The sequence below is a fragment of the Suricata suricatta genome, chromosome 6 (assembly GCF_006229205.1).
Source record: "Suricata suricatta isolate VVHF042 chromosome 6, meerkat_22Aug2017_6uvM2_HiC, whole genome shotgun sequence".
In the NCBI taxonomy this organism is placed as follows: Eukaryota; Metazoa; Chordata; class Mammalia; order Carnivora; family Herpestidae; genus Suricata; species Suricata suricatta.
The window spans coordinates 147,249,506-147,264,578 of NC_043705.1; the positions used below are offsets into that span (position 1 = coordinate 147,249,506).

Sequence of the window (15,073 nt, forward strand, 5' to 3'; positions counted from 1 at the left end):
GAGGCGCCGGGTCCCCCCGAGGGCGAGCCCGACTGCCAGAGCCCGGGTGAGCTCGGCCGCACCTGCCCGCCGGACAAAGGCGGAGCCGGGCTGCGCGGCGCCCGGCGGAGGCCGGGAGGAGGGGCAGCCCCGGAGGGGGCGAAGGGCGACCCGGGAGGGATCTGGAGGAGAGGCCGGCCGGGACCGTAGGGGGACGCAGGGAGGCCGGCCTCGAGGAAGGGGTGCAGGGCTGCCTTCCACCCGCTCTCCCCAACTCCTTCCCTCGGGGGTCCCCCCAAAGGTCCCTCTCTCCCCCTAAATCTCACCTTCCACGTGTCCCCTGTCCCCCATCCCTGTCCCCTCACCCCCACCTGCCTGCGGAGACCCTCGCCAAGCCTGTCTCCGGGGCGCAGGGCTCCCGCCGCGCCCCGCGCACCCAGGGGCTGTGGGCTCCGCTCTGCCGCTCCCTGCGTGTCCCAGCCCCGCTGGGACACAGGGAGCACCTTCTTTCTCGCACTCTGAGTGGGACAGGAGGAGGTGTGAGACGCCCCGATGTAGCTATGGAAACGAGGAGGGGCCTCCCCCTGCGTGAGAACCCCCCCGCCCCCCAGACCTCCGGGTCCCAGCAGTCCCGGGTAGGGCCGCCGGGTTGGGGCCGCCCAAGTGCCTTCCTGCTTCCTTCCTGTTGCCATTGCTGTGCTCTTGCGCGCTGGGGCAAAGGGCCTCCGGTCAGATAAGCCCCGGCTGAGAGCCCGGCTCTGGGCGCCGCCTGCCTGACCGCCGACGCACCCGCTCTCTCGCGGGGTCATCGCAGGAAGGTCGACAGGCCCCCGCGGGCCGGGGGAGGGGCCACCCAGTCCTGCGGAGCCTTGCGCAGGCTGGCGAGGGTCCTCCTCACTCTTTGTTTCTGGAATCAGGAGATGTCTAGCGCTTTCACTTTCTCTTGGGGTGATCCCCCAGGCCTGCTCCCTCTGTCCTCCAGGCTCCAGACCGCGGGTTCTCGAGAACTGATGATCCGGTCACCCTCAGTAGCTGCCCTCTAGAATTGGGGGTCATCAGAGGACAGCCCACAGCCCTGGGTCTTGATCCTCTGCCGTTGGGCAGAGGCTCCCTCCTCCAGGGGGTTAAAGAAAGAGGGCCTCAGACCGCTGGGGGCCCCCCTCCCCTGGCTGGCAAGGCCAGGCACCTCCTGAGAGCACCCACCCTCAGGCGCCCCCGGGAAGGCATTGTCCTCATGGGCTGTCCCTAGGTGCCCTTGTCCGCCTGTGGGGGCCTGGGGCTGGTCACCGCTGCCGCCTGGCTCCAGGGCTTGAAAGTGGGTGGCTGTGAAGGCAGAGTCTGGGTGCCCAGCCCTCCGTGGTTCTGAGCGCGCTCCTGCGCGGTCTCCCTGGGTGTGCCGTGTCACAGCGGCCACCTCAAGTGCACCGTATCCTAGAGGAGCCCCGCCTGGGGGCCCGATACCCAGCAGCTGGCCCCTTCTCCGGACTGAGGTCCTATCTTTCCAGACCTGGAGTACGTCTTGTTTTGAATCTGGGTGATTTTCTTCCTGCCTGTTTCCTTGTGCCCTTGTGCCTGAGGGCTCAGAGCCGGGCACTGGTGCTGCCTGGAGAGCTGGGCCAGCTGGGCTGTGGGGGGCCCGGGGTCCCAGCCCGCCCCCCCTCCCGTCTCACCCTCCGTTCCCTTCGTTCCCGCCTGTGGCTCTCAGTCTGGAGCTCTGCAGACAACGGGCGTGCTCACCTCGTAGCGAGGCCTCCGTCCTCTGGGCCGCTCTCCCACCCGGCTGAGCCAGCACGGAAGCCACCTGGCTCTTTGGCATTTTGTGCTGTCCACTCCTCGTTTTCCCCCAGAAGGAGACGGGATGGAGCCCCCTGCGTGGTCACCGTGCTTCGGACTCTGCGAGGCTGGACCCTGGTGTTGCACATAAGTTCTCAGTGCTCGGGGTGCCCCATGGCTGGCATTGTGTCGTGTGGCCAGTGTGGGGGGCGCTCTAGTCGAGGAAAGTCCTTTGCGAGCTGGCAAAGCTCCTGAAGGCCCAGGTCCCAGCCAGTGGCCAAGCCTGGCTCCATCACCGGGTGACTGGAGCTCCTGACTCTGGCCAGTCCCCTGGGGAAGCGCCTGGCTTTCTGGGTGGGCCTCCCAGTGGCGACGGTGGCGAAGCAAGATTGAGGAGGCCCTTCCAGGGTGTTTTGGAAACCCTAGGCTGTCTGGAAATAGGAGGCCTGAGACCCCAGCTGGGGTCAGGGGCCAGGGTGTGCTGAGAGCAGGTGGGAGTTGGCGAGGAGCGGACCAGGTGACCTGGCGGTGCTCAGCGGAACCTTAGGGTCTGTCCTGCCTCGGCTGTGGTCCTGGAGCTGGATGGAGCCCGAATGCCATCAGGCGGCCGCTGCTCCACGCATGCCAGGCGGATGCGTCGTGAAGCTGGGTCCTGTCTTCTGGCCGTGGGAGGCCCCCACTGCTGCCAGCCTTGAGCTGAGGCTGAGGAAGCCGGCACTGACCTTAGCTGCTCTGCTGTCTTGACCCTGGCTCAGCCCGGCTGGTGGGCCTGTGGCTGGTGCTTTAGAGCTAGGAAGACCCCCTTCACCCTGGGGGTGCTTAATAGAGGCCTGGGCAGAGGGAGGGCTGGCGTGGCAGGGGGAGGCAAGGCCAGCACCAGCTTCTGCTTTGAACCTTCCTTGCCTCGCACCTGCATCCAGCTAGGTAGGGCTGTGTTCTGGAATGACAGCTTGGTCTTGCCTGGATGGGGGCCGTGCCTTCTTGAGGACCTTGAATGTCCTGCATTTTCTTGTGATCGAAGATTGCAGGCAGAAAGGATGGGCTGGTTCTGTCCCTCTGTGTTGCGTTCCTTGGCAGAACTATCTTCCAAAAGGAAAGTGGTGGGCAGTGGGGATGCTTCTTTCCTGACTTCTAAGTGTGGGGTTTCACCGACTTCAGGGAACTCTTCCAGACTCCTGGGCCTGGGTGGAGCCCCTCCATGCCCTGGGGGGGCTCTGGAGTGGGAGGGTGCGCAAGTGGGGACCCCACGGAGGTCAGTGGGCTCAGCACTTGGAGGGTGGACCAGGTTGGCAGCCCTGTGTCCCCATCCCATCACTGTTCCCTTTTTGGGTTCCTGTCTGTGACTTATGCTCTGCAGCTCAGCCCCTTGGCACCCACCCTCTGAAGGGGACTCTGCTTCTCTAGGGAGTCACCTGTGCGGCAGCCTGGGCAGTGGGCAGCGCTCTGAGGCCACGGCCCTGGACCCCAAGTGACTTCTCTGTTGGTGTTCGTGGCCGCTGTCCTGGGGGGTGGCTGCTGCCCAGGTGGGCGAGCTCGCCTGGCGTGGGGGCAAGGGTTCCTTGAGCTGTGTGGTTCAGGAGTGCAGCCAGATGGCGGCTTCTGGGTTCAGTTCTGCCGAGTGAGGACACGGGGTTTCAGGAAGGGAGGGAGGCGGCCATCTGAGCAGGAAGGGCCCGCTGTGCCTACTGTCCTGTTGGCAGAGCCTCCGCTGCTGGGTGAGCGCCTGGCACCATCTTGGGAATGGCCATCAGTGGTCATCGTGTCGTTTAGGGAGATGTCGTGATACTGGGTGGCGGGCCGGGGGCAAGGGGCTGCCGCACTTCGTGTGTGCACCAGACTCAGTTTTCAGTGGCAAAGGCACGAAATGGAAGCACACAAGTGACAAGTCCATGCTGCTCTGTGTGCCTGTCGGGTTCTTGCACGGTCGTCCTGGGGGAGGCCCGTGGCTGGATGAGGTCCCCTGCCAAGCGCGTGTGTGTGCATGTGAGTGTGCACTCCTGGCTGTGTACACGTGCATGTGTGTGCACACCTGGGCTGTGTGTGCATGTGTGTACATGGGCATGTGTGTGCACACGCGGGCTGTGTGTATGTCCTGCGAATGTGTCGGTATGTGCATGTGTGCACTGTGTGTATGAATATGTGTGCACACACATAGGCTCTGTGTACACGCCCCTGTGTGTGTGTGTGTGTGTGTGTGTGTGCGCACACGTGGAGGCAGGCACAGGGGCTTGGTGGTCACATCGTGTTGGGGTGTTGGGGCATCTGTTCTTGCCCTCAGCCCAGTGACGCGGCTGAAGGTGTCATCCTGGGGGTGACTGTCGCCACCTGGGCCAAGGAAGCCATGATGTGAGATGGTTCCATGACCAATATGAGGAGCCTTGCTATGGAGATCTGTGTCTGCGTTGTTCTGGAAAGTTCCCTAGACCTTCCCAGTGGGCTGCTGCTCTGCTGGGGTGGGTATCCGAGCTGTGGACACCATCGCGGTGGTGGCTGCTTGTGTGTGGGAGGGCCGCCAGGGGTCTGGCATGAGGGAGCCTGGAGGGTCTGGCTCTCATGGCCGATCCCCGAGAGGCTGCGCACTTCCGGGGCCTGCGGGGCAGTTCTGTGAGGACGGGGGGAGCGTCAGCCATGGCTGGTGTCCATCATGGCCTTGGGTGCGTCAGTGTTCAGAATGGTGTGTGCTCTGCTCCTGGGGGCGTGGAGGCTGCGGGGCCAGCACGTGATTCATGGTGTTTGGGGACAATGGAGTGCCCTGCAGTGCTGGGTGTCAGCGTGGCCTCATGGGAGAGGACACTTGGGTGCTGGGATGGTAGTGCCAGTGGGAGAGTGGCCATGGGGCAGGCTAGGCCTCTCCACGCAGAGACTGTGGACCTCGGGGCCTGTTTTGGTTGTGATGTCCCTGGCTATGTGGCTGTCCAGCCGGTGGGGGGGGTGGTTTGAGCTGTAGCCGAGCCTCCCCATGGGGTTGGGGGAATCCTGGTGAACCCCCCCACCCGGTCACTGCTCACACGGTGGGCTGTGGCTGACCCCACAGACGGACCCTCCACTCACTCAGCCTTCCCTGGTGACACGGGCACTTGGGCCTGTGGCTGTGCCCATGTCGTGTGCGGGACCAGCAGGGGTCAGACCCTCTGTGGGTGATCAGCCCACCCCACTGGAATGCCGCCCCCTCTGCCGGGTGCTTCTGGAAAGCAGTGGCCTCTGGGGCAAGCCTGGCCCCAGACAGGAAGGCGCGATGAGTCAGAGTTTTAAGCCACATTTGAAGCCACGGGACGCTGAGATGGCCCAGGGGAATTCCGTGACTGCCCAGTGCAGGGGCGGCTGGGGGAGTGTGGGTGAGTGGGCTGCACCCCTGCTGTGAGCAGGGAGGCGGCAGCTCTGGAGGCTGTGGGTCTTAGAGGCGGAGAGGCCCCTGACCCCTGCCTCTGCTGGGGAGCTCCGTGGAGCCCGTGTGTGACCGGGGTTCTGGGCACCTTCAGAGAGTGGGGGCCCTACTCACCCTTGCCGGAGGGCTGGGCGCCATCAGAGTGGGGGCGGGGGGCTGGGGGCCACGTGGCATTGCCATCCTCACTCAGTGGTGGAGGCTCAAGTGAATTTCAGGGTATTTCTTTCAGGGAAATGGTCTCAGTGTTCCCTACTTAGAGGTGTGTGGCAGGCTTTCCCTGAGTCTCTGCGGGGTGTGGATGGAGTTCTCGGGGTGTTGTGTGCCCCACGGGGGTGGCTGGAGTGGGCCCCAAGGTTTCTGTGCCACATGGGATCCTGTGGGTGAGCCGGGGGGGGGCTGCCCCCCCAGCCCACCAGAGGACCCTCTGTCAGGGCACGTGACTGGGTGACTCCAGGCAGGCCCAGGCTCCTGCATTGGAGACGGTGACCTTGGGCCAAGGACACCTTCCTGTTGCTGTCCGCGGGGGGGCCTCACCCCTGCATGGCTGGGGCGCTGCCGCAGGGATGGGCCAGGCAGGCAGGAATGACTTGGGACCTGCCCAGGGTCTGTGTCACCCACCCTGGGGCATGCATTTTGTGACCGTGGGCTGCTGCAGATGCGTGCCGAAGGGCAGGCCGGTGCCTCCCTGTTCTCAGGGGGCTGTGCTGGCTGAGCTCCTCGGGGTGCGTCCTCTGTGGCCCACAGCGGTGCTGGGCGGGGGGGGGGGGCCCTCGGCAGGGCTGGAGGAAGCTCGCTGCCGGGGGACGGGGGAGACCTTGACGAGGACCCAGTGGGCCTGGCGGTGGATGCCGCTCAGACCCGCAAGCTAGTCTCAGGGTTTGGGCCTTGGGCCATCTGGGCAGCTAGCTGTGGGCACCCGCTGGGGACCGGCGGGTGGGCCTGGGCTCCTTTCAGGGGGCCCTGGGGCAGTGCTGTCAGCGGAGACAGAGCACAGAGGCGCAGCATCCCCTTTGGGGGGCGGGGTTCAGAGTAGAGGCCTGGTCTGTGCAGAGAAGCCTGCAGCTTCGCAGCTCAGGGCCAGACGAAGTGAGGCGCCCTGGCCAGCTGCCTCGTTTGCGCCCCGGCTCCCTTGTTGGTGGCTGTTGGCATCATGTGGGTCCTTGAACCTCCTGCCAGGAGCCCTGGTGAGCGGGCCCTGACCAGGCGTCCGGGAGACACAGGGTGAGTGGACCCGACCAGATGTCGGGGGTGGGGGGGCGGGACAGGGTGAGTGGACCCGACCAGGTGTCCATGGGGGGGACAGGGTGAGTGGACCCGACCAGGTGGCCCCCATGTCCTGGAGGGGGGCGGGGGTCTACCAGGCCGCCTCCCTGGTGGGAGTGGGGAGGCGACAGTGCGAGTCTCCTGGGTCCCCTGCGCCTGCATCTCTGGTCATCTGAGGCCTGGCCCTGGTGTGCCTTGGGCTTGTTTCCTTTTTTGTTCCTTGGCTGGTTTCTTTTTGAGGAACAATTGGGGGAGGAAATGGAGGTGCCTCCCTGAGTCCCGTGTGGTCTGGGGTGGTCTGGGGGTGGCAGCCGATTCTCCTGCATCCCTGTGCACGGCTCCACGTGGGGGAGGGGAGGGAGCTGGGGGGAGTCAGGGCTGTGCCGCTGAGCCTGTGTCCATTCGGTGGGGGTGGCACACGGGTGCCGTGAGGGAGAACTTCCTGCGGGGCATTGGCCTTGGCCACCCCTGTGGGTGCCGCGGGGCCCTCGGGAGGGCTCCTCGTGCCTCAGTTTCCCTGTCCAGGAGCCGGCCTGTCTCGGTGGCGGTGATGTGTTGGCTCCGCCGGCTCTGCGGTCACTGGGGAGGGATCGAGTTGGGCCGAAACCAGAGGAGTAGCTGCGGGTCGGTCTTCAATTTCCTCCTTTCGAGCCGCAGGGTCTCCGCCACCGCCAGCCGGGAGCCTGTGTTGGTAACAGGAGCCGCCCCAGGAGGCGGCGAGGGCCCGGCGCCCCTGGCGGAATCTCACCACGCCCTCCTCGGGCCCCTGGTCAGCACCCGCAGCTCCTGAGTCTCGGGAGAGGTCGGGCCAGAATCGGCAAACAGCCAAGTGACCGTTGGGAGTGGGGATCCGCCTCGCCTGTTCCCTGCGCGCCGGGGGGAGGGGGGGCAGGCACACCCTTTCTGGGAGAGTCTGTGAGGTGCCCCGGGGCCTGTGTGTGAGTCCCTGTGGGAGCGTGCGGGTCTGTGCGGGTCTGCTTTTTCTGTGCCAGTGTGCGTGTGATTATGCACGCGTGTGGTCCGTATCTGCACACACAAGTGTCCCCGTGTGCTGTTCCCGTATCCGTGTGCGTGTGATTGTGCACGCGTGTGGTCTGTGTGGTCTGTGCTTGCTGGGATTTTCTAGGCACTCCTCCTGGTTTGTCATTTTCTTCGTTGGCACCTCTCAGTAGCTGAGTGTCCCCTGGGATGTTCCCCCTTTTGGGACCACGAGTGTCAGATCTGAAGAAAATGTGCCAGAGGGGGGTGTTGGCCTGGTCTCTGGCAAGGCAGTAGCACCTTGCCATAGTGGCCGTGGTCTGGGCTGAAGGTGGCTGTGTCCTCCAGTGTCCGAAGCCCTTCTGATCCCTTCTCCCAGAGGTCCCCGAGGCAGTCCCCCAGGACACTCCCCGCTTTTGGAACCGTGGCCAAGTGGGAGGTGGTGGGAGCCTGGTCAGTGGGGCTGAATGGGCTGCCCCTGGTCCTGGGTGGGCTTTGTCCCCAAGGCCACGCCACCCCTCCAATCACAAGGCTGCTCACAGGGGTCTGCTGGTTTGGGCCACACCTGGTGTCATCTGGGTTTTGGGGTTGGGATGCTTCTGAGGCCCCGTCCTTGCAGGGAGGTCTCTGGGAGCCATGCCCCGCTGTGGTGCTGGGCTCCGTGAAGCCAGCCAGGTGCACGTGGATGTCACTCGTGTGTGGTTGGAGCTGGCATATGGGCAGATCATGCCTCCATTCTGCGTCAGGGACCCCAGACTGGAATAGAAGTGTGACATTAGCCTTAACGGGATTTGTTTTCGGTGGGTGCACTGGGCATGAGGGTGACGTAGAGCAGGTTAAATGTACTGATGAGAGTGAGTCCGCTCGGGAAGGAGCGCCTCAGGCATCCGTCCAGACCCTGTGACCTCAGTGGTGGTCCCCCGCAGGCCCTGGGGGTGGGGCGGGCTCAGCGGGCACCTGAGGAGCCTAGGGGCTGGGGCTGGGCCGGCTGGCTGGCGGGAAGGGCGTCTGCTTTCCCGTCAGCCTCCCAGCCTCCCGGCCTCCCTGCAGGGCATGCTTGGTCCTGAGACGTCCCTTCCTTCCGCTCCCCCAGAGCCCCGGGGCGGGAGACTCGTTGACCCAGGACCGGATGCCGTCTCTGGCCGGGGCTGTGGGGGTGGTTCTTGCCCTCGTGACATTTCCGTGAAATCGCGGGGACTCTGACCTAAGCCTGGCAGTGTTTGCCGGCGGGACACAGAGCTCCCCCGCCACCCCAGGAGGGGCCCGCTGGCCTGGATTCTGGAATCCAGGTGCCAGCACTGGCCCCAGACGTGAGCATGGAGGGCAGGGGGCAGGGGACAGGGCCCGGGGTCAGCGAGCAGCCCAGGGCGTGGAGCCTAGAAAGCCTTCATTCCAGCCATAACCACTGCAGAGAGGTCCTGGCCCCTGGGGACACTCCGGGGTCTGGCACCAGCTGCAACAGGGGTCACTGGCGGGGGAGCCTCCGTGCTAGAGGTGCCTTGCATGTCTGGGTTCCAGCAGGAGCCTAGCCTCCGTTTGGGGACGGGAGGGGGTGGCCACCGATCCTCACAAAGCAGTCTCTGCCCTTTCCTCCAGTGGGTCAGGGACATGCTGGTAAAATCCCAGATGCAAACCCCCAGGCGGAAGGAGGCGGGGAGTAATGTGCGGCTCACCCAGGAGACAGGGTTGATGGACGCTGTAACCCTAGAAGGGACAGGGGAACAGGGATGGGGGGGCTCAGGCCGCTGCTGGCAGGAACGGGGGCCTGTGAGCTCCAGGCAGTAGCAGACCAGGTCGGTGGCCAGCCTCCCTGCCTCGCTGTCCTAGGGCATCGCCACCTGCGGCTTTTGCTCGCTAACGACGGAGTGCACACACAACTCTCGGGGCCACGGAGCCTGTGCAGCGTGCCTGGGGCCTGGAGAGTAACCAGATTCAGGCTTGGTGGGGCGAGGGAGATGCTGTTTGCCAGGATGACCTTGCCCCTGGCCACATCCCATCTTCCCTGACCCCGGCGTGACATTGCAATTATCGGAGTCAGAGCTGGGGGAGGGGGTCGGGGGAAGGACTGGGGCCGGGCTGGGCAGCCCAGCGGGCGGTTACACAGGCCTCAGGAGGGTGTGCCCCCATGCCGGTGTGCGTCAGTGTTGCAGGGGGCGGGGCGGTGGGGGGGGCGGAGGGGGATGGGGGCAGCTTTCATGGCCTGGGTGTTGGACATTTTTGTGTTGGGATGACGGGGTGAGGGCGTGGCTTCCTCTGAAGCAGCCTGCATGGGACAGGGACAGTGCTGCTGGCCAGGGCCTTGCACTCCGTGCCCCCCTGTGCCCCGTCCAGGGTCCAGTTACTTCCTGAAACCTTGGGTCCTGGACCAGCAGATGCCAGCCATCTGGTCCATCACTGGGAGAGCTTGTGTGTGTCCCCATGGACCAAGTGCAGGTGTGCATGGTCACTGAGGTTCCGCCCGGCTGCAGACAGGAGCCATCCCTGAGGCACTGGTTTCTGCAGACATCTCTGGGGGGGGGGGGGGGAGGCAGGCGTGGGGGGCAAGCCGGTCCTGCGTGCTATGAGGTGGGGTGGAGGCAGGGGCTGCTGGGCAAGCTGGGGGCAGGCCAGGATGGCTGGGAGGCAGGACGGCCACTCGCCTGCTTGGCGGCTTCCCAGAGGCTCACACACAGCTGTGTCCAGAGCCCTCTGCTGGGCTCACGGGGCCCATGGGGCCCTTTAGGCTACGGGCTGGCCACCTGCTATTGTCAATAAAGTTTTATTGGCACGTGGCCCTGCTGCCCGGCTTGTTCACGCCTTGTCCTTGCTGTTCCAGGGGCTTGTGACGGCACCATGGCCTTTTACAGAGGAAGCTTGCTGGACCTGGGGTCTAGAGCCTTCCCCACTTGCTGTCTGTCCTGGCATCAGCACGCTTGAAGGATCTGGGTCAGGAGGCTTGTCGAATGCCATGGTATTTATGTGTGGCCTTTTTCTTGGGGTGGTTTTCAGGAGAAACACTTTGAGGCAGGAATGCCAGGGGTGTGTCCTGTCACTCTGTGGCCCACGTGGCCCTAGATGATCCTGGTACTGGAAACCTCACCTTCATACTGACCATAGCGGGCCTGCTCCTCTGTCTTTTACCCAGTGGCTTTAGGGTCTCGCAGATTTTTGCCTGAATCCTTCACACAGTGGTTACGAATGGCGCTCTGAGGCCGGTGCACCTGCCTGTGTGGGTCTCCGGGCCTCTATTCTTAAATTCTCTTGTGTTTCTTCCAGGTAAAACTTGCTTCTTTACATACAAGTGAGCCCCACACGGTGGCAGTTTCTCTGGATCTGCTTTTTAATGTTTGTTTAGTTTTGAGAGAGAGAGCTTGCAAGCATGCGGGAGAGGGGAAGAGAGAGAGAGAGACATGGAATCCAGAGCAGGCTCCAGGCTCCAAGCTGTCGGCACAGAGCCCAACGTGGGGCTCGAACTCCTAAACTGCTGGATCATGACCTGAGTCAAAGTCGGCCGATTAGCCCACGGAGCCCCCTAGGCGCCCCTCACCAAGTTGGGACGTACGTGCTGTCTGTAATGTGCAGCTGATAGCTTTTAAAACAGTTTCTGTAAAGGGATGGCTAGTTGTGTTTCCAATCCCTGGACGCGCAGGTGAGCCAGAGCGGGTGTCCGAGGGGCCGGGGGTGGGAGTGGAGCTTGCCAGGGACAGGGACCCGGTGGAGACAATCCTGATGCCCTCGAGGTCTGCAGGCAGCGTGGGGCTGGCCTCGTCACATGGCCTTACGTGGCCCTCGGCTTCACCCTGCGGAGGTCCCTCCAGGGACGGACCTCCTGCCCCAGGGGGATGCTGGGAGGTGGGCCTGTTCTCGGGCCCTTCTCATCCTGCGTGAACGAGAAGACAGCCCAGGTGAGCGGCCTCTGCAGCTCGGGGTGGCTAGTGGAGGACCCCTGGCCTCCAGAGCGGGGCTGCGGCTGACGTCTGAGTCCAGGCTGGGGACCAGGGCATTTGCTTTGAATCCCCCTCCACGCAGCCTCGGCAGCCCCTCCGCGCCCTGCTGGTGTGCAGACCGATCAGGCCGGGGGCCACGGCTTGCTTTCTTCAGAGTTTGATGGGACCTGTTCTTCCTTTAACAACGTGAAGCGGAACTGAGTGTGTTTGGAGGAAGAAGCAGTGAGAGGGAGCTTCAGGCTTGGCGGGGACAGCGGGGGACTTCAGAGCCCTGGGGGCGGGGGGGGGGGGGGCCGGGGCTGGTGCCGCCAAGGCCCACGCAGCCAGCCTGCGCTTTCCTTGAGGAGGGCATTTCGCAAGGCAGTTTCCTTCTGTTTGAATATTTCCTGATTTTAAGCTGTATATGTGTGTGTATATATATAGTTCATTTAGTATTGAGAGAGAAACAGTGTGAGCAGGGGAGGGGCAGAGAACAGGAGACACAGAATCCGAAGCAGGCTCCAGGCTCTGAGCGGTCAGTACAGAGCCTGACCTGGGGCTCGAACCCACAAACTGCGAGATCATGACCTGAGCCAAAGTCGGATGCTCAACCTACTGAGCCCCCCAGGCTCCCTGCTTGATAGTTTTTTTTTGCTCTCACTGTAGAGTTTCTAGAAGCTGTGAGGACGCAGAGTCCCTGGGGGCCGGTGTCCCCTCTGCTGCCCTGTCTTCCTGAGCCGCTGTGGGAGGCCTGCCCTGGAAACAGGCACTTTCTCTCTGTCGTGGCTCTTCTGGCTTCACCAGTCGGCCCAGCAGTGTCCTTTTATCAGAGAACGTGGGGCACGGGGTGCTCTCCACTGTCCCATCTCTGTGCTGTTCTGGCTTCTGGAACATTCCACACCTGTCTTTGTTCTCTGTGGTGTCACGTTCCTGAGGGGCTGCTTCTGTGCCTGTCTGGCGGTGTCTCAGGCTTCCTGGTGAAGTCACCAGTCACGAGTGTTCTCCCTGGGTGTCTGGCTTGTGACCCTGATGTTAACCTTGACCTTGGCTAGGTCAGTGGTCTGACTCCTCCCCTGGGGCAGGCTTGCCTTGTGATGTGGAGATGGTCTGGTGCTCGGTGGCTTTTCCCTCCCCATCCCTCCCTGTGGGTCAGCAGGGATGCAGCAGGCGTGTGCGTGTGCCTGTCCCCCATTCACACGAGTGTGGACTTGGCATGTGTGTTGTGACCTTGGACGCAGATTGTGTTGGGGGTGGCCAGCGGGAGCCCCGTCTCTGGGGTGTCCTCAGCCGCAGTGAGGACGGGCGGGCACACGGTGGAGGGGGGCCCCATCCCGACCACCTGCCCCGGCAGCGGGGGTCGGATGTCCACGTGCGCTCGCCCAGATCTCTGGAAAGGGGATCCCCTGCCGAGGACGGTCTCCTTAGTGGCCTGGGGTCTGTAGTGCAGGATTCAGGCTGTGCACAGGGTGCTTGGGCCGCTTCTGTGAGCCCCCGTCGGGGTGAGTGTGGGCGTTTGGTGGAACACGGTCATTTGTCCTCCAGTCACTGTTCTGTCCATTTTTGTTCCTGTCTCTATTCTCCTCTAAGTGTGAAGCACGGGCATGGTTTCTACCGGAGCCCGGGCTAAGGTCTGGAGGACGCCGTGGGGCGCAGACCGTGGACCGGTGGGGCGAGCCGAGGGTCGTTGAGGTGGGAGGGCCTGGTCTGCCCGCTGGGCGGTGCGGGCCCCGGGCTGGGACCCCGTGGGGCTTGGGGCGCCAGGTCTGCCCGCTGGGCGCTGCCGGCCCTGGGCTGGGACCTTGTGGGGCTTGGGGGGCTGGGTCTTCCCCAGCTGAGGGAGTCTCCACTGTGCGCAGCCTGGTGGCCTCGTTACCCGGAGCTGCCACGGGATGGATGCCCCTGAGCATCTGGGGAGGACGGTGACCCTCCTGTCATTTGGGGATTCTGTCAGAAAGTTGGACGGTGGTGGGGTCACCCCGCAGGGCCTGCTGTGAGACTGAAAAAGCTGGCTTTGGAGACTCCTGGTGTCCTTGCTCTGGGTGGCACCATCCTGCCAGGAACAGTGTCAGGAAGAGACGTGGGGATGGCAGGTCCAAGAGGGCCACCTGCATGACCTCCAAGCCAAAGGGGCAGGGCGAGACCCGGACACGCTGACCCGCGCTGCTCCGTGCTCCCGGGCGGGGACGGCTCAGGCTGCCGGTGGCCTGTCAGCACGTCAGCACGCACGAGCCCCGGGTTCCTGTGAAGCTCCGGCGGCCCGTGGGGCTCTCGGGGACTGCTGGGACGTGTTCCTAGCAGGAGGCTGCCCAGGGGCCCTCCCCCAAGCCCCTGCAGGTGGCGCCACACGCCTCACGGACACTAAAACCCTGTGACGCGACACTGTGCTTCTCTCCTGACGTCCGTGGACACCGTTCCTTGGGAGTGAGGCTGCCTCCGAGCGGGCGCGCGCACATCCTCACCCGGCCACCTCTTGCCCCTGTAAAAGGCAGCCCTTCCTCCCCCCCGCCCTTGCCCCCTGCTCCAGCTGGGACAGAGTGACTCCTCTGTTACCTGCCCTTCGCTCTGTGTTCTTGAGTCTTAGGTGTGGGGAAGCTGAGGCAGGGAGGGCTGGGCTGCTCAGGCACCAGACCCTGGGCCAGGCTTGCAACTGCCAAAGGAGCCAGGGCCTGGGGCCGCCACCCCAGGACTGTCGCTGGGGTGGGGGTGGGGTCGCAGGCACAGCGTCACACACACATCTGCCGGTGACACCCGTGTCTGTGTCCCCGGAGCCCAGCAGCCTCCCCCGGGCCTCTGGGGAGGGACCGGGCGCACAGGGCCCTGCGGTGGCCCCGCCCCCTTCCAGCTGCTCCTGAAACTGACCTGAGCGTTCTCCCCCAGGAGATGGAAACTCGCGAGAAAACAGCCCGTTTATCAACCATGTGGAGATGGAGCCGGAGAGCTTCTTTGAAGGAAAGAACATGGCGCTTTTTGAGGTGACTTACGCTTCCTTCTGCAGGAAGTGTGAGGGCTGAGGCTTTGGATGGGTCCCGAGACCCTGGGTCTGGTGAGGAGCTGGGGGCCGGGCGGAGGGCCGGCCTCCTGATTGGACAGTGTGTGATCTGGAGCCCCAACCTCTGCTCCTGACCCCAACTGGGGACCTGTTGTGCCGCGTCCGGGGCGGCAAGGCCCGCGTCAGCCCTGTGGGCCCCCGGTGTGGAGCAGGAAACGGCAGTGGGTTCGGGGATCCGGGTACCTAACCCCCAGCGTGGCCCCCACAGGAGGAGATGGACAGCAACCCCATGGTGTCGTCCTTGCTCAACAAGCTGGCCAACTACACCAACCTGAGCCAGGGCGCAGCCGAACACGAGGAGGACGATGACAGCAAGAGGCGGGAGGTCAAGGTGAGCCCCCGCCCTCCCCTCCGCCCCCTGGGACATTCTCTGAGTCCCAGCAAAACACTACTTTTTGTCTTTCTCCTACATGAGGATTTAAATAAGGGCAGAAAGAGGCTGTTTCTCGACCTTCCGCAGCGATCATTTCCTCCAGCTCTTGGCTCTGCCAGTGCTGCCCGAAGGTTCTGTGCTTCAGGGACTGTGAGGCAGGGCAGTGGCCGGGTCAGCAGGACGGAGGTGGCATGGGGCCTGAGCACCTGGCCTCCCATAGAGGGGCCGAGCGTTCTCTGCAGGGTCCCTGCCAGCTGGGTGTGGTCGGTGGGGTCTCCCCTCCCGCCTCTCCCTCCTCTGCGCATCCTGCCCATGGCGCCAGCCCTGCGTGCGCGGGGTCCCTGGTGTTCCTTGTGTCCTGCGTCCAC

The 15,073-nt window shown here is 64.1% G+C and overlaps 1 protein-coding gene across 2 annotated transcripts in view; it reads left to right on the top strand.

Moving 5' to 3' along the window:
• The first annotated feature begins 6 nt into the window (after window positions 1–6).
• SLC12A7 (solute carrier family 12 member 7) overlaps window positions 7–15,073 on the top strand; it is a 36,149-nt gene continuing 21,082 nt past the window's right edge. For both annotated transcript variants that reach the window (XM_029941111.1, XM_029941112.1), the window contains exons 1-3: window positions 7–46; window positions 14,161–14,255; window positions 14,541–14,663. In XM_029941111.1, the coding sequence (XP_029796971.1) occupies window positions 14,208–14,255; window positions 14,541–14,663 (171 nt within the window). In that variant the 5' untranslated portion in view covers window positions 7–46; window positions 14,161–14,207. The remainder of the gene's footprint in view (window positions 47–14,160; window positions 14,256–14,540; window positions 14,664–15,073) is intronic.